Below are 23,163 nucleotides of genomic sequence, written 5' to 3'. Positions count from 1 at the left end.
GCTTTGGCTGACCCATGCGGCTTTCAGGATCTTAGTTCCCTGACCAGGGATTAGACCCAGGCCACAGCAGTGAACGTGCCAAGCCCTAGCCGCCAGACCACTAGGGAATTCCAAGAGGTTTCCGACTTTAAAGTTACATATTTTCTGCTTTCTAACAGGATATTCTACATCCGTTTAACTGAATATTATTCTGTAACACATTCTTAAATGTAAGAAGACACTTTTTTCAGATAGTCCATTATATGTTGCTGAGTTTCATGATTATTTAATGTAATACGTTAAATCTGAAGTCAGAATGTAAAATATGATACAGAATATGACAATGTTCAGGGAGATTTGAAATTCATAAATCTGTAGATTGATTTCCACTCATCAGATGTGGAAAATTGAGCTAAACTGAAAGTGTTAGTTGCTCAGTCATGTCTGACTCTTTGTGACTCCACGGACTGTAGCCCGCCAGGCTCCTCTGTCCATGGGGATTCTTCAGGAAGAATACTGGAGTGGGTTGCCATTCTCTTCTGCAGGGAATCTTCCCCACCCGTGTCTCCTGCCTTGGAGGTGGAGCCACAGGGAATGGAAGCCTACTAAAGGATGGATGTTGTTTACACTAATAACTTCATTATTAACTTAAAACCAATTGCACACTGGTGTGTCTGCTATAAATAATTAATGTTTACAAACATATAGGTGTATTATCTACTTTGAAACATGTTTGGGAAGTGGAAATAATAATTGCACCAGGACCACAGAGATAAACTGAGACTGTCTTGAGCAAACAGATACATGGGTCCCTCTTAATAAAACTCAAGTTTCATGAGACTGAATGATTAGTCTCCTAATTAATCTCATTTTTAGATCCCCTTAAATGGATTAAAATAGGATTTTAAAACTGAGGCTTAGAGAAAATGTTTTCTGGTAAAGGAACATAATAGAAAGAAGAATATTGACTTTTTGTCCTAGGGGAAAGAGAACACAAAATAAATGTCAAATTTCAAATTGTCTTCTGTCTTACGTAGATGTTTTGTGGTTTACCCCTCCTCAGTCAGATTGCCTGGGAAATAACCTGGGTCAATACTGAAAATGACCATAAAAGGAAAGAATCATATATGTTAAGGAGAATATTTAAAAACATATTAAAAGACTTTCTAAACATTAGTTAGCAGGGTTTTCAAGGCAGCCTGGGTTGTTTAACCAATACACAAAGTTCCAGAGAACCCATGTGATCTTTGAAGAGTAAAGGCTATTAATAACTATATCTGTCTTCTGTTTTTCAATTATGTTTGTTGATAACAGGTCAAGAAAATATATAAAATCTATACTATCACAGCAGAATTTATAAGGATTATGAAAGATTTCTTTAGAATTATTTTCAATGAGGGACAGAGTGAAGAGTGGATAGGGATTTCAGTCATTTGTATGCTACCAGGATTTCTCCCCCTTCCTCTTTCCCTCCCCTCCCTCCTCTCTTCCTTCTTCCATTTCTTCTTCCTTCTGTCCTTCCTCTTCCTTCTTATCTTTCTTTCTTCCTTCCTTAAAAATTTTTCCCTTTATCTCCTGAAGCCTAGAACTATACTTTGTGCTCACTAGGATGCTAACACTCGCTAATTGATTGGCTCCTTTAAAAAAAAATGATTGACTATTTTGCTAACCTTTCAAAAAACTTCCCTTTTAACCCTCAAATTTTTATCATCCTTCCTAGCAAGATCAGCATTGTTCCACACTCTGGCCTCACACTGATGTTAGGAAGGGCCACTAAGAGCTATCTAACAATTACTTTGTATCTCATCAAAGTAGATCCTAGACACATATCACCTATTGTTTTTTCTTGGCTACTGGACAATATCTAGTCTTCATGAAACAAACTGTAAATCCCTTTAATAAAAGTTATCCTAGATATTCTAGACCATGGGGTAGGGGTAGAGGAGCGAAGGGGAGTAAACTGTTTCTAAATTTTAAAAAGAGAAATGATATTAATAAATAACTGAGAAAGCTTCCTATCACATTTCAAATATTTCTTTCCTCCCTCAGTGAGTCAGTTTAACAGTGAATGAAAGAGAAATTCTAACACAGCCTCTGCTTGGCTTTGGTTTTTGAATCCTCGATTCACCACTTCCCTGTGCCAGATGGGATAACAAAAGCCCTCTTTCAAGGTATTATCGTTGCATGAACAGGGACACCCTTCCATGGCCCAAGACTGGGCTCTTGTCTAACACTTGGGCACAAATGTCCCAAGGAGACACAGGTGCTGACAGAGTAAGAGAACTCACTGGAAAGGGGCACCTGGGTGGAGAACAGCAGGATAAGGGGACCCATGAGAACTGCTCTGCCACTTGGCTCACAGTCTTGGCCTTTATGGTGATGGGATTAGTTTCCAGGTTGTCTCTGGCCAATCATTCTGACTCAGGGTCCTTCCTGGTAGCACAGGGATTTCTCAGCCAAGATGGATTCCAGCGAGAAGGATTCTGGGAGGTTGGTAGGACATAGTGGTAAAGAACCTGCCTGCCAATGCAGGAGACATAAAGAGACACTGCAACCCCCCTAGTATTGTTGCCTGGAGAATCCCATGGACAGAGGAGTGTGGCAGGCTGCCGTCCATGGGGTCACACAGAGTTGGAGACAACTGAAGTGACAGCATACACACACACACACACACACACACACACACACGGTAGGACATATGGACTGGCATCTACTCTCTCCTTCTGACCTTTGCTGAATTCTTTCAGTTGGAGGTAGTTCAATAGGTTCCACGTTCCTTACTACTGTAGGGCAACTCATGCAAGTGATTATTGTCGAACATGGCCAGAGTGAGTGGGCGGTTTCAGTCAGTGGTTCTCCTAACATTATTACTGTGATGAAAGGATGAAATGCAAATGCAAATAAGACCCCTGGAACAGTGAGCAGCACAGAGTAAACAGTCAAAAAGCGTGTTATTCTATTTATTCTGAGATCATCTTTTCTTCGATGGTATCCACGTGGTCTCTGGTAATCCTGTCTTGTACCCAGACAGATTATGTTCATGCCTGGGTAATGTTCTCTTAGAGATTCTCCCAAGGAACCCCAAATACTTACTCCCTGTGTTCAACAGTGCCCAGAAGGCCTTTAACAGGGAACAAAACCTCATACCTCCAGTGCCTGTGGAGGAAATCCTCCGAACTCTGGTCTTGAGGTATGAGATAGATGGACGCCCCACCTCATGTCCCCCACCCCCACCCCCCTACACACACACCCAGGGTGAGCATTGGAGTTTGTTCCCTGTGGACAGAAACTCCAAAATATCATAGAGGGACCATCGAGAGAGGAGGCTGGGCCCCTGCCCAGATAAAAGATTAGAGACCACATATTACATATTTCTCATTGTTGAAATCAAGGAGACCCTCCCAACTAGAAAGCTCCTTGGAGGTCAAAAGGGGAGTGATGTCAAATCTACCCATAGACCTCTTCGGTGGAATCCATCTTGCCTGAGAGATGTGCGTGCATGCATGGGAGGATCCTGAAATATTCCTAATATGGATTCTCAACCAGGCAAATCAAAATGATCAGCCAAAGGACACCCAAATGAAAAAATATCCCATAAAAGTGATTCAGACTGCCACTAGGGCGTGACTCTCTCTCTGACTGCCATGTGTCCATCCACATGTACTGTATTCTTTTTCTTCCTAATAAACACTTGTTTCACTACTTTCTGTCTTTGTGGGAATTCTTTTCTGTCAAGCCAAAGGGCCAGGGCCTTGTCCCTGACCTCTGGTCTAGTGTCTAGGATTCAGCTCTCACTGCTGTGCCCCAACCTCAGTCTCTAGAACCAAAGCCCTTTGTAGGCAGAGGCCACCCCAGATCAGTCAAAACAGTATGGTTTTTTTTTCCCCCTTTTGGAGATACAGGATAATGTGTTTATTTCAGAATTACTTAAATTTAGTAACCTTAACCAACAGTGAGTTTGAAAGAAACAGTGACACTTTTGTAAGTAAGTCCCATTCAGGCCCCTTTTGTATTGACCCAAGGAAAGGTATAGTTCCACTGATTCATTTCCTGGGGACCACCAGTTTTGCACTGGTTTCCAGACACTCTCCGCTTCACACCCACACACACCCCTCTGGAGATCCAAGAATAATATGTTTCTTTTGGAATTAATTAACAGATTTGGTAAGTTTAGAAGCAACAATGGCACTTTTATAAGTCCCACACAGTCCCCTTTTGTAATCACCCAAGGAAACAGAGTTCCACTGATTCATTTGAGGACCATCATTTTTCCACTGGTTTCTGGACAGTGCTTTTTCCTCTCTCTCTCTCTTTTTTTTTTTTTTCCTAAACAGGACTTTTTTGAAAAGTGCAGTTTCTTTTTTTTTTTTTTAAGACATTTATTTTATTTATGGGCTACTCTTCCTTGTGGTGCTTGGGCTTCTTATTGCGGTGGCTTCTCTTGTTGCTGAGCATGGGCTCTAGCATGTGCGGGCTTCAGTCGTTGATGTGTGTTCTCAGGAGTTGCACCCTGCAGGCTCTAGACATGAGCTTAGTAGTTGTGGCACACGGGCCAAGTTGCTCTGAGACACACAGGATCTCTCCAGACCAGGAATTGAACTCGTGTCCCTTGTATTGGCCCTGGAGAAGGGAATGGCAATCCACTCCAGTATTCTTGCTTGGAGAATCCCATGTACTGAGGAGCCTGGCAGTCTACAGTCCATGGGGTTGCAAAGAGTTGGATACAACTGAGTGACTAAGCACCCTTGCACTGGTAGGCAGATTCTTAACCACTGGATCATCAAGGAAGCCACCCAAAAGTGTGGGTTTTGACACTGAAAAACCAGAGAATAGTGGTTTCCTTGCCTGGAGAATCCCAGGGACGGGGGCGTCACATAGAGTTGGACACGACTGAAGCGACTTAGCAGCAGCAGCAGGGGGTGATAGCAAAGACAGAAGGGGAGACAGAGAAGCAAAAAAAAAACCACCATGTGTCAGGGCACCAGAACAGATATGGACCTCAGCAAAATTTCACCTACATTACTGCCTCTCAGCTATTTTATTCACCTTAAAATTTTAATAAAGGACAAAAAAAGTTACAGCAGCCCACAGGACATTTTTGAGACACAGAAGATTATCAAGGCTGCAAATTTCCGAAGAAACATCTGGGGATAAGTTGGTGCATATGTATGAGTAGTCCGTGGTGGTTTTAAGGATTTCTTTGTATCTTGTTTCAAGAATGAAGGGTGATGTCAGTCAGTAAAAAAAAAACACAACCTACCCCCCAAACCACAGCAAATTCTAGGATTTACTGTTCCACTTAAAAAGGAAGATACATGAGAGCATAATAGATGAGTAATTCATACCTGTTTTGTTTCAAAGTTAACCTGGAGCCTTGAGGTAGACTAGTCTTTAGGCATGAATTTTTTTTACACAGTAGCTCAAAGCCTTCAATATTTAACTGCTTTTTTTTTCTTTAAGAAAAAATACTTGTTAGAAAAGGTTTAAAAATAATCTCCCTGGGGAAAGAATAGGTATTACCTCATGAAAAATAAACTGAGTAAGCTGAGTTGTGAAAGCTCTACTCCAATAGCAGCGGGAGCTTTGAAGTCTCTTTCCTGGTCGGGAACACTAAATTTACAGTACAATAGGCTTCTGGCATCACTGGGCTTCCAGGTCTTCTTGCATTTAAACCTGACTTCCTGTCACTCTTCTTTCATAGGTCCTGGCATTTCCATTTTTGTGTCGGTAGTGGGGTGAGGATAGGGGTCGGGGAGAGCTTTTAGAGGTTTTAAAGGACTGTGTGTGTGTGTGTGTGTGTGTGTGTGTGTAAGGAGTATCTGACCTTTTTAGATCACAACAGGCAGCTGCTTTGTGCATGAGCTGTGGGTCAGGTCTTTCTAAGAAATGATTCTTGGAATAAGAATGCAGAAGGCTTTAAATCTCTGCAAAGTTGCAGGATATAAAATCAACACACAGAAATCCCTTGCATTTCTATACACTAACAATGAGAAAATAGAGAAATTAAGGAAACAATTTCATTCACCATTGCACGAAAAGAATAAAATACTTAGGAGTATATCTACCTAAATAAACAAAAGACCTATAATAGAAAACTATAAAACACTGGTGAAAGAAATCAAAGAGGACACAAATAGATGGAGAAATATACCATGTTCGTGGATCGGAAGAATCAATATAGTGAAAATGAGTATACTACCCAAAGCAATCTATAGATTCAATGCAATCCCTATCAAACTACCAATAGTATTTTTCAGAGAACTAGAACAAATAATTTCACAATTTGTATGGAAATACAAAAAACCTCAAATATCCAAAGCAATCTTGAGAAAGAAGAATGGAACTGGAGGAATCAACCTGCCTGACTTCAGGCTCTACTACAAAGCCACAGTCATCAGGACAGTATGGTACTGGCACAAAGACAGAAATATAGATCAATGGAACAAAATAGAAAGCCCAGAGATAAATCCACGCACCTATGGTTACCTTATCTTCGACAAAGGAGGCAAGAATATACAATGGAGAAAAGACAATCTCTTTAACAAGTGCTGGGAAAACTGGTCAATGACTTGTAAAAAAATGAAACTAGAACACTTTCTAACACCATACACAAAAATAAACTCAAAATGGATTAAAGATCTAAATGTAAGCCCAGAAACTATAGAACTCCTAGAGGAAGACATAGGCAAAACACTCTCCAACATAAATCACAGCAGGATTCTCTGACCCACCTCCCAGAATATTGGAAATAAAAGCAAAAGTAAACAAATGGGACCTAATTAAACTTAAAAGCTTCTGCACAACAAAGGAAACTATAAGCAAGGTGAAAAGACAGCCTTCAGAATGAGAGAAAATAATAGCAAATGAAGCAACTGACAAAGAATTAATCTCAAAAATATACAAGCAACTACTGCAGCTCAATTCCAGAAAAATAAATGACCCAATCAAAAAATGGGCCAAAGAATTAAACAGACATTTCTCCAAAGAAGACATACAGATGGCTAACAAACACATGAAAAAATGCTCAACATCACTCATTATCAGAGAAATGCAAATCAAAACCACAATGAGGTACCATTTCACACCAGTCAGAAGGGCTGCTATCCAAAAGTCTACAAGCAATAAATGCTGGAGAGGGTGTGGAGAAAAGGGAACCCTCTTACACTGATGGTGGGAATACAAACTAGTACAGCCACTATGGAGAACAGTGTGGAGATTCCTTGAAAAATTGGAAATAGAACTACCATACAACCCAGCAATCCCACTGCTGGGCATACACGCCAAGGAAACCAGAATTGAAAGAGACATGTGGGGCGCCTGAGCGTTAAGCGACGCTTTAGTGAGTTAGGTACCGGACCTCTGCGTCGTTGCCTGGATTGCAGTTCGCCATGATCGTTCCCTCCCTGGAGGAGCTGAACTCCTTCAAGTACAGTGACCTGCAGAACTTGGCCAAGAGTCTGGGCCTCCGGGCTAACCTCAGGGCAGACAAGCTGTTAAGGGCCTTAAAAGCTCATCTTAAAAATGAAGCAAGAAAAGAAAATGAAAATCAGGATGAAATTCAAACTTCTGCATCCTCTTGTGATGAGCCTGAGATACAGACCAGCAGCCAGGAACAAGCTGAGAGGGAGCCGGATGACCATGTCACCAAAACCAGAGGAAGGCGTAAGACTGTCCACAGGAGCCCTGACTCGCAGGCAAATGGAAATGTGCAAACTGAAAAGAAGCTACCACCTGTGCCCAATCTGCAGAATCATTCAAAGATAAAACTATGTGGCCCTACTAAATCCCAGAATCAAGAAAAGCATGAAAACCAGGTTCTCAGAACTGCTGTAGAAGTTCCTTCTCTACCCAATGAGAGTCAAGGAGATGAGAATACGGTGTCCTCAGGAAAACATGGAATAGATGGTAATGAAGATCCAAGGGTACCTTCAAAAAGAAAGAAGTCTCTCTACACAGATGGGTTTTCCAAACCTGGAAAAAATAAAACTGCAAGCACTACTCCAAACTTTAAGAAGCTTCACGAGGCTCGTTTTAAGGAAATGGAGTCCATTGATCAATATGTTGAGAGAAAAAAGAAACATTTTGAAGAACACAATTCATTTAATGAACTGAAGAGGCAGCCCGTCACTAAGGGAGTGCTGGCAACTCCAGTTCCTGCCCGAGGAAGACTCTCCGTGGCTTGTACCCCTGGCAGCCAGCGGCGCTCGCAAGGCCAGCCCCACGCAGGCCGGAGCACCTTGTGTGTGAAGGGGTCAGCCAAGCGCTCTGCTCTCTTGGCAGCTAAGATGAATGTCAGGTTTTCAGCTGCTACTAAAGATAATGAGCATAAGCGTTCACTGACCAAGACTCCAGCCAGAAAGTCTCCACATGTGACCACGTCTGGGAATACCCCAAAAGGCCAGGCTGTGCTCGGGACACACAAGTTAAAGACCACAAGGGGTGAATCTGTTGCTGTTATTACCCCATTCAAGTTGACAACTGAAGCAGCGCAGACTCCAATCTCCCATAAAAAACCAGTGTTTGATCTCAAAGCAAATTTGTCTCGTCCTCTCAACTATGAGCCACACAAAGGAAAACTGAAACCATGGGGACAGTCTAAAGAGAACAATTCTCTACATGAGCATGTCAACAGAGTTAGCTTCCACAAGAAAACTTATAAACAACCTCGTCTCCAGACCAGGGAGGAGCAACGAAAGAAACATGAGCGGGAGCGAAAGGAGAAGAAAGAAAAGGTCCTGGGAGTTCGAAGGGGCCTCATTATAGCTGAACGTTCATAATTTAATATCCTGTAAATATTTCTTTCCTCTTAACCCTTTTTTGTAAATATTTTTATACTGTCCTCTTAGTCAAAAGACCTTTTTCTGCTCTTAACTTTGTTCATATACTATATGTAGTGCCTGTGGCTTCTTCACATGCTATATCCCTGAAAATACATTACCTTTAAAACTCACAAACTCTTCTGAAATACTTTTTACCTAAGCCCCTATACAACTAGCTCAGTTTTCTACAAAAGACCCATCATAGATTCTTGACCTAGATTTTTAAAGTCAAGTGCCCTCTGCTGGCTCTAGTAACAGAACTTCAGTCCTCTTCTAGGTAAAAGCATTTATGGTAGCCAATTATAACACATACTTTAGTAGAAATTGAACAGTAACAAGTTATGGATAGGGTAAGCTGTGAAAGGCCACCTCTTCATCCTCTAGAGAATCTAGTAATCTTACTGAAACTGTAAGCCATTTGGGTTGATAAGACATCAGTATTTTACCTATGTGAAATGTTTCATTTAAGCTTTTGTGTACTTCATGTAATTGTCAATTACGTATCTCTGTATTCTTAAAACTATAGCTCATTCTAGCTTGGCTTATTTAGAAATACACAGGACCATATTGAAAGTTGGGGATTGCGGCTTTAAGGATTATTGTGCTCTGTCAAACTGATATCTTACTCCATTTATGGAAAAGACTAGAGTTGCTTAGTATCATATTCATATTTGTTGCACCTGAGTGGAGTGTCTGTGTTTTGTACGGCTTGAGATTTTCATGAATAAAATTTTTTCTCACGGTAAAAAAAAAAAAAAAGAAAGAAAGAAAGAGACACGTGTACCCCAATGTCCATCGCAGCACTGTTTATAATAGCCAGGACATGGAAGCAACCTTGATGTCCATCAGCAGATGAATGGATAAGAAAGTTGTGGTACATAGACACAATGGAATATTACTCAGCCATTAAAAAGAATACATTTGAATCAGTTCTAATGAGGTGGATGAAACTGGAGCCTATTATACACAGTGAAGTAAGCCAGAAAGAAAAACACCAATACAGTATACTAACGTATATATATGCAATTTAGAAAATGGTAATGGTAACCCTGTATGCGAGACAGCAAAAGAGACACAGATGTATAGAACAGTCTTTTGGACTCTGTGGGAGAGGGCAAGGGTGGGATGGTTTGAGAGAATGGCATTGAAACATGTATATTATCATATGTGAAACGAATCACTAGTCCAGGTTCAATGCATGATACAGGGTGCTCGGGGCTGGTGCACTGGGATGACCCAGAGGGATGGGATGGGGAGGGAGGTGGGAGGTTCAGGATGGGGAACACATGTATACCTGTGGCAGAGTCATGTCAATGTATGGCAAAACCAATACAATATTGTAAAATAATTAGCCTCCAATTAAAATAAATAAATTTATATTAAAAGAAAAAAAAGCTCTGCTAACTCGGAGATAGGATTCTACAGTGACTACGAGCATGGAGTTTGGAATCATATGCTGTGTTTTGCTGCCCTTAGTTGCTCAGTCATGTCCAACTCTTTGTGACACCACGGACTGTAGCCCACCAGGCTCCTCTGTCCATGAGGATTCTCCAGGCAAGAATACTGGAGTGGGTGGCCATGCCCTCCTCCAGGGGATCTTCCCAACCCAGGGATCAAACCCAGGTCTCCCACATTGCAGGCGAATTCTTTACCATCTGAGCCACCAGGGAAGCCCAAGAATACTGGAGTGGGTAGCCTATACCTTCTCCAGGGGATCTTCTCAACCCAGGGATCAAGCCCACATTTCCTGCATCTCCTGCATTGGCAGGCAGACCCTTTATTTTGGGCTACACTGGGTCTTCATGGCTGCACAAGGGCTTTCTGTAGTTGTGGCAAGTGAAGCCTACTCTTCGTTTTGGTGCCCAGGCTTCTCACTGCAGTGGCTTCTCTCATCTTAGAGCATGGGCTCTAGGGCACATGGACTGCAGTAGTCACGGCATGAGGGCTCACTTGCCCCGTGACAAGTAGAATCTTCCCAGACCAGGGATTGAACCTGTGTACCTTGCATTGACAGGAAGATTCTTAACCACTGGACCACCAGAGACATCCCCATTTCCTCTATTTCTATGTCTACATATGTTTCTACACACTGTCAGCAACTAAGTTTGCTTAACCCCTTGGATTTTATATGCTGCTTCTTCGTGCCTCTAGCCCTTCTTCCTAAGTTTGTAAGAAGATGATTATTCTCTGATTGGGCTGAGATAGAGGCAAAGGGTCAGACACGACTGAGCAGCTAACACTTTCACTACTCTTTTTTTGACTAGGAAAATACAGAAAATTGAGTTCATTTTGCTTCTTTTATGAAATTTTGGGTCATGTCTGTGATGAAAAGTAAATAGAAAAAGGAACACGTAACTAAAGAACAGAACCTAAGCATGTTAACCTGAATTATCTAGACAATTGTATTAATAATAGCAGTTTATGTTCTGGCCTCTGTTGGTCAGTTTAGCTGCCCCCGTGTCTCCTTCAGCCTGTGTGTGTGCTGGGAGATGGCATTGGATTACAACAAGGATCTTAATGGCCTTCAAACCACTAACAGAGTTCTCTGTTTTGCAAGTTGATAAGAGGCAGAAAGCTAGCATGCCTTTGCGTTCATTGGTTCAATGGAATTTCTTACTGAAATATTTTGTATGACATCTTGTCACTACTTATGACAATTTGCCCATTGCCTTATATACTTTAAAAGCAACTGTCGGGGGTGAGGGGAATAGAGAGGTAGTACTCGTTTTGTAACCAAGTGTTGTACTAATAATCATGTATGTATATATGTGTGGTATATAAAGAAATGCAAATGTATGTTCCTTGCCACTAAATTACTATTTTAGGGAGGTGCAGTAGAGCCAGAATAACAGATTGAGTTATAAATTGATTTTAGCCAGAGTCCAACCATCAAAGCCTCTGTTACTATAGAACAGATCCTGGGCAGAGATTAGAAGTTCTTTGTTTTATTAAAGGTAATGTAACTTTCAAGTTACAAATTGGGTGTGTTGTGGTTCTTCCCAGTGGCTAAGACGCTGAGCTTCCAATGCACATGGGTGTGGTTCGATTCCTGGTTAGGGAATCCCAGACGCCCTGGGGCTTGGCCAAAAACAAACAAAAATTGGATATGCTGCATATACATCTGTGTGTATGTGTGTATGTGTGTAAATCCTTCCCAGTGTCATAAATGTGAGGCGACGTCTAGAAATGCCTGGATGCTTGGAGGGAAATCATCTATCTCACAGTTCTATATATTCTTATATTGATGCTGAAGAAAGATAGCATTTGTTAGCTAAAAAACTAAACTAAAAAGGACCAGGGAATTAAAAGTACAGATTACTTTGTATAAAATAAATAAGCTACAAAGATGTATTGTACAGCACAGAGAATATAGCCAATATTTTATAGTAACTATAAATGGAGTAGTTATTGACTCACTGTGTTATACACTTGAAATTTATCTAATATTGTACATCAACTATACCTCAATTTAAAAAAAAAAAAAAAAAGCGCATGTCAAGCTATGTCACAAAGGAAAGTGAAGTGACTCAGTCATGTCTGACTCTTTGCGACCCCATGAACTGTAGCCTACCACGCTTCTCCGTCCATGGGATTTTCCAGGCAAGACTACTGGAGTGGGTTGCCATTTCCTTCTCCAGGGGACCTTCCTGACCCAGGGATCAAACCCGGGTCTCCCGAATTGTAGGCAGACGCTTTACCGTCTGAGCCACCAGGGAAGTCTTTCTTGGTGGCCCAATAATTAAAACTCTGCATTCCCAATGCAGGGCATTCAATCCCTGGTTAAGGAACTAAGATCACTAATGCAAAAAAAAAAAAAAAAAAAGCTTAAAAAAATAATCAAATCTAATTAGTGTTTTGCCTTTTACAGCTTAAAAACCTGAAAAAGTTTTCTGCATCCAAGAAATAAAACCACAGAGGGAAAAACCAATGTGAAATGAGGAAATCCAAAAGTCAAAGTGTTTGCTTCCTTTTCTCTCTGGGTCTGGGAGACAAGGTGAAACAGCAAACTCTTTAAACAGATTGCTGCACAAGAAAGGGCAAGAAGCCTTTTGTAGAAGAATTTTCACAGGAGACTAACAGGATCTTGTTGACTTCTGCAGTTATCAAACTAAATCTCACACAAAGCTCTTGGTATTAAGTTTCTGTACTTAGTTTCCGCTCACAGAGGAAAGGCCTGCAGGTGTGGACCGGTGCCAATTGCAAAGCCTTCTTCGGAGGCCCTTCAGGCAAGATCCAGTCTCTGCCAGCTGTTGTCAGCATCTACCTTTTCTGTTGGTGTCCAAACCCAGCGGCTCTCAGAGCTTTCCCATGGAGACAGTCAATTGTCATCATGCCCACGGGTAGCTGAGCTGCAAAATCTGACATACCTGTCCTTCCCCTCTAAGCAGATTTTTCAAACTCTATTTATCTGAAATAGTTTTTGAGACAAACTTTTACATACCTCGGCTATATTTACTAGAGTGCTCTTGCCCCATAAGGGCCAGAGGGAAATTTGGATCATTAAAAACCATATTAAGGGGCTTCCCTAGTGGCTCAGTAGTGAAGAATCTACCTGCCAATGCAGTACACACAGGTTCGATCCCTGGTCTGGGAAGATCCCACATGCCATGCACCATAGCTTCTGAGCCTATGCTCTAGAGCCCTGGGGGAGTGATGTGCAGCTACTTGAGCTCTTGAGCTGCAAGTACTGAAGCCCATGCGCCTAAGAGCCTTCGCAGTGAGAAGCCTGAGCACCACCACTAGAGCAAGGCCTGAGCGGCAACAAAGACCCAGTTGTTGCTGTTGTTGTTGTTTAGTGGCTAAGTGGTGTCCAACTCTTTGTGACCCAATGGACTGCAGCATGCCAGGCTTCCCTGTCATTTCCTATCTCTCAAAGTTTGCTCAAACTCATATCCATCAAGTCAGTGATGCTATCCAACCATTTCAACCTCTGACCTCCCCTTCTCCTCTTGCCTTCAGTCTTTCCCAGCATCAGGGTCTTTTCCTAGGAGTCAGCGCTTCACATCAGGTGACCACGAAAACCCCACAAACACTACAAAAAGACAAGAAGACCCAGTACAACCAATATATAAATAAAATTATTTTGAAAAACCGTATTAATCCTGCCAAGTGAATAAGGACAACTAGAGCTGCCGTTTAATGAAGATTGTCAACTCACACACACACACACAAAGAAAGAAAGCAGGGAAGGGTTATTTCATTTGAAAAGACCGAAATTAGTGTGCTCCCAGGTCTGGATCGGGATCCAGTCTTTCCTGCCTCAGAGAGGAGGTACCTAGGAAGGCCAGAGGGAGCCTTCAGAGCCCAGGTGAACAGACAGGCCCCTTAGAGGAGGGTGCTCTGTCCGTCCAGCCCCAGCGTTGGGAAGAGGCTTCCCGGAGAAGGCCCAGCCTGCTGAGGTGTAGTTGGACACTGGCATGCTGAGAGTTGACACCCAGAAGCCCAGTACCTCACTCGCCTTCACAAAACTCAGACCAGGGCTTGGGTGAGGCTGATGTCTGTGTGGATGCCCCACCCAGCCCCCAGCCTCAGTGCTTCCCTGGTCTCTTAAAATCTCCATTAACTTCATCTAGGCCTCACTCAGCATCCCCTAGTCACAACCACACTCTGACTCAGTCCTCCCATCCACCCGGTACACTTGGGGCAGCAAACCCCCGGGCTGCTGGCCTTCGGCAGTCTTAGGTCTGCGCTCGGGCAGACCAGCTGGGGCAGAGGACAGAGCCTCTCTCTCTCACACCACGTTGCTCAAGGCTGCAGGGCTCCCATCAGCACACTCCGGTGTGGTCATCACCTGCCCCCAGTTCCCCTGCTTTCCTGTCTAAGTCCCACGAAGCAATAAACAGTGGAGGCACCTGCCGCATAGCTGCCGCTTGGCACAGCCTGCCTGATTCTGAGCCAGAGTCAGAGAGAGCGAGAGTCTGCCCAGCCACCTCCTCTGGGCAGGCCACCTGCCTGGCCACCCACTCCCTTTGGCTTAGCTGCACCCCTGTGGCCATAGGGAGGGGTCATAATGACCCTTCCCTTGCAACCATGTGGGTGGGGGTGGGAGGGAAGTTTCCCAAAGAAAGGGGGTGTCAGGCCCCAAACCCACCGGAACTCAAGTCTCCTGGCCAGCCTGCCAAAAGTGTGTGTGATCAGTATTCTGAGACCTAGGACCAGGAGTGGAGAAGGGGATCATAGGACTGCTGCAAGGATGGCACTGATTTCCAGCTCAGGAAGATGTCAGATTCTGTGCTTCGGGCTCTTAACTGTGATGCTTCCTGTTTGGTATCAGGTGCCTCAGTCCGGAACCCTGAAGCTGTCCCACCTGCGGGAAGGAGCATACACCTTTCAGTTGACCGTGATGGACACCGCCGGGCAGAGGAGCTCCGACAACGTCTCAGTGACCGTGCTTCCCGTGGCCTTCTCCACAGTAGGTGAGAAGAAAGCCCTTCCCTCGCATTCACAGTGGCCAACAGAGGCCAGGCTGTGGATGGAAGGGTGGTGTTAAACTGGCATTTTAGGGGCTTCCCTGGCATCCAGTGGTTGAGGCTTCGTCTTCCAGGGCAGGGATTGCAGGTTCCATCCCTGGCCAGGGAGCTATGATGCCCACATGCCTTGAGGGCAAAACACCAAAACACAGAACAGAAGCAAGGGCTTCCCTGGTGGCTCAGTGGTAAAGAACCCATCTGCCAATGCAGGGGACACGGGTTCTATCCCTGGTCCGGGAAGATTCCCACATGCGGCGGAGCAACTAAGGTGTGCCCAGGAGCCACAACTACCCAGCACACGGCAGCAACTACTGAAGCCTGCACGCCCCGGAGTCCGTGCTCCGCAACAAGAGAGGCCACTGCGATGAGGAGCCCTCATACCACGGCTAGAGAAAAAGCCCGAGCAGCAGTGAAGACCCGGCCCAGTCAAAAATAAGTAAATAGAATTATTTTTAAAAAACCAGAAGCAATATAGTAACAAATTCAATTAAAAAAAAACTTTTAAAATGGTCCACATGAAAAAAAAATTGCCATTTTATATCCTAACTGGGCAATATAATGGGTGCTTCTGTTTTATTTTTAGCTGTTGCTGAGTGGGAAAATCTTAAAATAAAAATGTGTCATCATAAAAATATGATGACAAAACTAGGCTCGACTATATTTCATGTTAAGTGACACTGCCGAGTGAAGCAGGGGAACACTTTACACTCCAGGGATGACAATAGACTGTGTGAGTCACAGGACCTTAGAGATGCCCCATCCTTCCTTGACTCAGTTTCATAAAAGACATCTGGGTTTCCCAGGAGAGGGTGGGGACCACCCTCCCATTTAAAGGAGGGTGGGCTAGTTGATACTATGTTCAAAGAATGCAGCTAAGAGGTAGATTTAAAACAAATTAAAATATATACAGTGCATGTATCAGTTTAAAAGGACTGTTGAAAATTTTTCATGGACATTTTACACAGAAGCACAGATACGTTGATAATATGGCTCGACATATATATAATGGTTCCCACATTCTGTTGCTCATTGTAAACTCATTTCTCTCATTTATCTGTTTCTTGCTTTCCCAAACATCTACAGTTCTAAGATTAGCTCATTAAGTTAAAAAAAAAATGTAAATGGCACTTGGCGGCACTAAAGCTATAGAGGTATTGCAGAATCGTGTGTGTGTGTCTAGAGTCCTGTCACTCGGTCGGGGGATACTTTCTCAGCATCTGCAGTGAATGGGAACTGTGTGCAAGGAAGCAAGCATGGGTGCTGAGTTCCCCAGACCTGATCCCCAGCCCTGATTAATGACCCTTCACTAACCCTGGCTCGAGCAAACTTGTAGCCTGTCTCCTATATCCTTGATTCCTCCACATTTGGATCGCAATCAAGTGAGCAGTCGGGAGAAAGAATATAATGATTGGATTTGCTTGTACTTTGGCTGACCTTGTCTTCCACCAAAGACAAGGGTCAGTGTGCATATTAGAAATGAAGGACGGAGACTTTAGAATTCTAAGAACTCTGCCACCTTGGTAATTTGCCTTCCACAAAGATACAGTGCTAGCAAGATACAGATACTAGCAACATTCAAGATTAGGTCGGCTGGCTTTCCTTGTGGTCTGGCAGTTAAGAATCCATCTGCCAACGCAAGGGACACAGGTTCCATCCCTGGTCCAGGAAGGCTGCACATGCCTCGGAGTAACTAAGCCCTGCCATGTGCCGCAACTACTGAAGCCCACGTGCCCTAGAGCCCATGCTGGGCAACAGGAAAAGCCACCACAATGAGAAGGCCTCACACCACCACTGGGGAGTAGCCCCCTTCTCTGTATCTAGAGAAAGACTGAGCACAGCAACGGAGACCTAGTGCAGCCCAAAATAAACAAGTAAATCTTAAAAAAAAAAAATCAGGTTGACTCACTCCTGTTCAACCACGGTTCAATTTGACCTGGAGGAATGAAGAGTGGCTGCAAATAGTACCCCAAACTCCAGTCCAGTAGAGGACTGTGAGTCAGCGATGGGGAATGTGCCAGCCAGCTTTCTAGTCCATATCGGGGCGAGGCCCTGTTTGTGGTCTTACTGCAGCTCTACAGAAGAGCCAGTTACCTGAAACAACCCTGGCAATGCTGACTGTGCACTGGGGTAGGAAGTAGGGCAGGTGGCAAGTAGAAAACAATGGCACCCAGTCCAGCTGAGGTCACGGCCAGTGGGGAGGTGCAGAGCTTGGAGAGCTGTGCTCCTGGCAACAGGGCTCCCTAGCCAGGGACCGAAGTGCTCCTGGGCAGCTGTCAGCCCTACAGAAATTAGCAAAGGGAGAAATAGCCTGAGGGCTGACATCAACCAGCTACTTGTTGATTTGGTTTATTTACTCTGGCCAGTCTTCTGGGCTCCCAAGGCAACTAGAGAGCAGCCAAGTTGCCAGTTGTACATTTCTGGCCTTTCTCAAGATGACAAAAGTATATTAGAAGCTGAAGAGGGTGATATGATTCACCTCTTATTACTGAAAGGCTAGTCGGGTGTAATAGGTTTTATATAGGGCTTCCTTGTGGCTCAGATGGTAAAAAAATTCTGACTACAATGTGGGGGACCAGGGTTTGATCCTTGGGTTGGGAAGATCCCCTGGAGAAGGGAAGTAATACCCACTTGGGTATTAGTGCCAGGATAACCCCATGGACAGAGGAGTCAGGTGGGCTACAGCCCAGGGGGATCACAAAGAGTCTGACACAACTGAGCATCTTTGAGAGATAGAGATCTTATGTATATAACTTTATACAGAAAATGAAAAGAATTCTGTTGTGTTAACTGTCTTCTGGAAGCACTCACTGGTTAGATTGGAATAACAAACTGAATTAAAGTTAATAAGATACCACATGCTGCTGCTGCTGTTTAGTCACTAAGTCGTGTCTGACTCTGCAAACCCATGGATTGTAGCCCAGAACAGGCTCCTCTGTTCATGGGATTCTCCAGGCAAGCATACAGGAGGGGGTTGCCATTCCCTTCTCCAGGGGATCTTCCCGACCCAGGGATCAAACCTGAGTCTCTTGCATTGACAGGTGGATTCTTTACCACCAAGTCACCTGGGAAGCTATAGGACACTGCATAGAGACGTTGAAAATGAGAGATGGGGATTGAGAGGGCTTCTGTCCCCTTCATTATATACATAGATCTTGCGGCTAGCTTGCTTTCTGGTAATCAAAGATGGCAAGGTCTGTAGTAAACAGGCAAGTGCATACCTTTGTTTCTGTGATAACTTGGTTCAGATTTGGATACAGAGGCCATATGTTTTCAAGCTTTGCAAAAAATAATCTAGTCAAAACGAATAAAAAACAAACAAACAAGCAACAATCTACTCAGAGAGCAAGCCAACGGACATTTCCAAGATAACCCAGTTTTGTGGTCTCCGTATAGGATCCCCCACAGACAGTCAAGACATTTTTTAAGATGGAAAAAAAAATATCAGAACTTATATTTTTATTCATTTTTAATCTTCTTTACATTTTCAGTCTATTTTATGACATGTATTAAAATACGTTACTACAGTGGCACATGCATATGATTTATAGATGGGAGATATATATGGTCAAAAAAGTCCGGAGACCACGGATTCAGAAATACATGGATACATTGTCCGCGTGGATCTGTCTCCATAGTTACAAGGAAGTCAGGAAAGCCTTGAGGGGTTAGGATTTTCACGTCAGGAGTTTAGAAGATGTGAGCAGAGGCTGCATCCTGGCTTGGTGTCTGCAGTCTCCCTTTGCTCTTCCTCCCAGCCCCTTCCCCATGACCGAAGCAGATACTCCTTTCTAGGCCCAGGTGCTCAGCCAGAACTGCTGACTCCCTTTGTCCCCTTCTTTCTGCCACCGTTTCTTAATAGGAGTTTGCTTATTTATTTATTTATTAGGTCTTCTGTATCGGCTCAGAGGGTAAAGAATCCACCTGTAATGCAGGAGACGCAGGAGACACAGGTTCGGTCCCTGGGTTGGGAAGATTCCCCTGGAGGAGGAAATGGCAACCCATCCCCATATTCTTTCCTGGGAAATCCCATGGACAGAGGAGCCTGGCAGGCTACAGTCCAGAGAGTCACAAAGAGTCAGACACGACTGAGTGACTAAGCACTAAGCACACACATTCATTTATTAGGCTGCGCTGGGTCTTCGTTGCATCAGGGCTTTCTCTAATGGCAGAGAGTGAGGGCTACTCTCGAGTTGTGGTGCACAGGCTTCTCTTTTCGGTGACTTTGCTTGTTGCAAAGGATAGGCTCTAAGCCAGGGGGCTCAGTTGTCGTGGCTCCGGGGCTCTAGAGCACAGCCTCAGTAGTTGTGGCACACTGGCTTAACTGCTCTGTGGCAAGTGGGATCCTCCCAGGCCAAGGATCGAACCCTTGTCCCCTGCATTGCCAGGCAGATTCTTAACCACTGGACCACGAGGGATGTCCCTGCCACCATTTATTTTCTTCACCTCTTCTTCCTCCAGAATCTAGGTATCCTCAAATTGCCTTCCACCCGGATGGATTCTTTTCCCAGTGTTTTAACTGAACTTCTTTCCAGTAGAATGCTTCCAAGACTCGCTTGGACGTGTATTCTATGCTCAGAAATATCATCATGTGTTGCTATCCTATGTTATGAGGCAGTTATCTAGTCCATCTGTCCCTGGAGAATACAGACTCCTTGTGACTCCTTTAGCCTGATACCTTTAGTCTGTATCACCAGTGTCAGTGGTTATTAGTTGGCTTACTCCTGACCTGGGGGTACAGAGAATGTCTTTCAAGAAAATACATGTAGCTCTGAGGGTTAAAAGCTCTTGGGCACTCCAAAATGGAGACGGAAATGGCAAGCCACTCCAGTACTCTTCCCTGGAGAATCCCACGGACAGAGGAGCCTGGCAGGCTACAGTCCATGGGGTCACAAGAGTCGGACACAACTTGGCGACTAAACCACCACCACCACTCCAAAATGGAGGGAATTTCAATATTCATAGAAAAAAAATTCTCACTAGCTAGTAGCTAAAGATTCTATTTTTGCTTTATAGCACCATGGATCTGTGATGGCCAGCAAACAGGGTTCGATAGTAGAAAGTTGATCTCAGTAAAAATTATTATTTAGGAAATGTGAATGCAAAACACACATAGCATGTAGAAAGCGGTGTCTCTGGGCTTCCCAGGTGGCTCAGTGATAAAGAATCCACCTGCCAAGGCAGGAGATGCTGGTTGGATCCCTGATCCAGGAGGGTCCCACATGCCGCGGAGCAAATAAGCCCGTGGACCACAGCTACTGAGCCTGTGCTCTAGAGCCCTGCAATTGCTGAAGCCCTCACACCCTGGAGTCCATGCTCAGGAACAAGAGAAGCCACCTCAGTGAGAAGCCCAGGCACTGAAACTAGAGAAAAGCTTGAGCAGCAAGGAAGACCCAGCACAGCCAAGAATAAATAAATAAATAAATTTTTTTTAATTAAAATCATTAAAAATGACCAAAAAAAAAAAAAAAAAAACCCACACAAGGACTTCCCTGGCAGTTCAGTGGTTGAGACTTCACCTTCCAATGAAGAGGGCACAGGTTTGATCCCTCGTTGGGTAGCTAAGATCCCACATACCTCGGGGCCAAAACACCAAAACATACAACAGAAACAATATTATAAAAATTCAATAAAGACTTTAAAAATGATACACTTAAAAAAAAAAAAAAAAAACCTAGTATCTCTGATAAAATAGGGTCAGCCAGCCAAGTGCTGTGCAGAGGGTGAACCCATGTTAGGGGGCCTGCTGAGGATCTGATGGGGGAACAAATGAATGCAGAGTGAGTCACCTGAGGGAGGAAACCCAGAGCTGTATGGGGAAGACCGCAGCTGCTGCTTCTCTGTTCCCACCTCTTTAGCATTGTTGGCTTGGAGAAGGACCCTAAGACGAAAAGCCCATGGTGATTCTGAGAGTTCAGTCAGGAGGGTCAAGAAGGAACCCCCTAACCTTTCCAGAACCCACTGCTGCTGCACAGACTGTTAGGTGTCCCCTCATTACCTACGTCTCCTTACCCAAAAGCATTCCATCATACACACAGTCTCGGTTAATCCTTACATGGTGGAAGCCCTTTCCTTTCCTGTACTCCTGTGACTTGAGACTTGTTTACAAACAGGATGCTCGAGTGTCTGCTCACGCTACCACTTCTTTTGTGATGATGGCTGTTGCATTGACATCATGTTGGCTTGCGACGGAGTGGAGCAGTGTCCTGACGGGTCTGATGAAGCTTTCTGTCAAAATCGTGAGTCACCTGCATCACATTTTGGGGGTAGAAGGGATGTCTGTATTCTGACAGTAAATACACATTCAGCATTTACTTTTTCTGCTGGTTTCAGTGTAACTTCATGTGAACCAGCTATGCCTTAAATTCAATGGACATTTACCGTAAATCTTTAATGCAAATTACAAATGTCAAATTTTTGTATTATTTAACATTTTAAGAGATAGTTTTCAATTTTCTAAGAGTCTTCCCCATCCTAAAAAGGCTGTTTAGCATACGCTTTTAAAAAAAGTAAAATGAGTTAATCTTTTGTTTTGATAGATTTTTTAGAAAAGTTATGACATTAGGGTGTCACTAGGTCGCTAGGTCTTGTGAATCTGAGCAAACTCGGGGTGATAATGAAGGACAGGGGAGCCTGGCATCCTGTAGCTCATGGGTACATAAGTCAGACATGATTTAAACTGAACAACAGTGTGTGCATAAATACTGCAAGGAAGGACGGGCTGTGAAAAGTTGACTGAAGAACTGCAAGTACTTGAATGAAGAACTTGAGGAAGGGTGACTAACCTCAGAATCTTAGGCGGAAGTGTATCTTTGTCTGTTTCTTTACAAGAACTTTCAGAAAGCTAATTCTTGCAACTGTTTACTTAGAAGTGTTACTTTGGAAACAAGAGCTAGTAGTTTGCTATGAGGCCCTGAAATATCTTAGATGATATGCTTTCAATCTATTGCAAATGTCGTGGTTTTAGATAAAGGTCAGCGAGAAACCTAACTGACAGTAGTTCTTTCACTCTCAGTGAGCGATAACCGAAAGATGGTGACCCACAGGACCACGGCACGGCCTAAAACCACGGGACCAAGCACAGACGCAGGCCGGAGTGCGTCGCTAGAAAAGTCTGAGAAAGCTACCACCCCAGAACAGCCACCTGAATTATCAACCACAGAGAAGAGTAATCATTCCACCTTTTGGGGACCAGAAAGTCGCATTGATCTTGAGATGCCAGGTAAGGACTTGAAGCTGGTTTTCTCAAAGAGTCTCATTTTCTATAATGACACTTGGCTCAAAGTAAGGTTCTATTTGAAGAGTGTTAAGGACATATCTTAAAAGAAAGGACAGACTTAAAGCAAATGATTTGGCCAAAAAGAAAAAAAGCCTGACATTTTTGCTGATTATTTATAGCAAGGAACACCTATTAAATACATTCATAAATATGTACATATAGCAAGGAGATCAAACAAGTCAGTCCTAAAGGAAATCAACCCTGACTGTTCATTGGAAGGACTGATGCTAAAGCTGAAGCTCCAATACTTTGGCCACCTGATGTGAAGAGCTGACTCATTGGAAAAGACCCTGATGCTGGAAAATATTGAGGGCAGGAGGAAAAGGGGACAACAGAGGATGAGATGGTTGAATGACATCACTGACTCAATAGACATGAGTTTGAGCAAACCTCGGGAGATAATGATGGACAGGGAAGCCTGGCTGCCATTCATGGGACTGCAAAGAATCAGACACGACTTAGCAATGGAACAAAATACATACTCCAGAGGTATCAATACATTTATTGTAAATAAGGTGGAGTTTAAAAATTTTAACACCTATGTTAAAGGAAACTAATACTCTAAGTGCTAAATTTTAGGTTATTGTGAGGTGAAACAGTATGCTGCTGCTGCTAAGTC

General features: G+C 43.6%; 1 protein-coding gene and 1 pseudogene across 1 annotated transcript in view; both read left to right on the top strand.

Moving 5' to 3' along the window:
- Nucleotides 1–23,163, top strand: part of LRP11 (LDL receptor related protein 11) — a 57,936-nt gene that overhangs the window by 15,691 nt on the left and 19,082 nt on the right. The window contains exons 3-5 of the mRNA XM_070796336.1: nt 15,073–15,214; nt 21,379–21,504; nt 22,281–22,487. Coding sequence (XP_070652437.1) covers nt 15,073–15,214; nt 21,379–21,504; nt 22,281–22,487 — 475 coding nt within the window. The remainder of the gene's footprint in view (nt 1–15,072; nt 15,215–21,378; nt 21,505–22,280; nt 22,488–23,163) is intronic.
- LOC139184949 (nucleolar and spindle-associated protein 1 pseudogene) lies at nt 6,373–9,873 on the top strand (annotated as a pseudogene).

The sequence above is a fragment of the Bos indicus genome, chromosome 9, assembly GCF_029378745.1.
Source record: "Bos indicus isolate NIAB-ARS_2022 breed Sahiwal x Tharparkar chromosome 9, NIAB-ARS_B.indTharparkar_mat_pri_1.0, whole genome shotgun sequence".
Taxonomy (NCBI): Eukaryota; Metazoa; Chordata; class Mammalia; order Artiodactyla; family Bovidae; genus Bos; species Bos indicus.
This window is presented reverse-complemented; position numbering and strand designations above follow the sequence as displayed.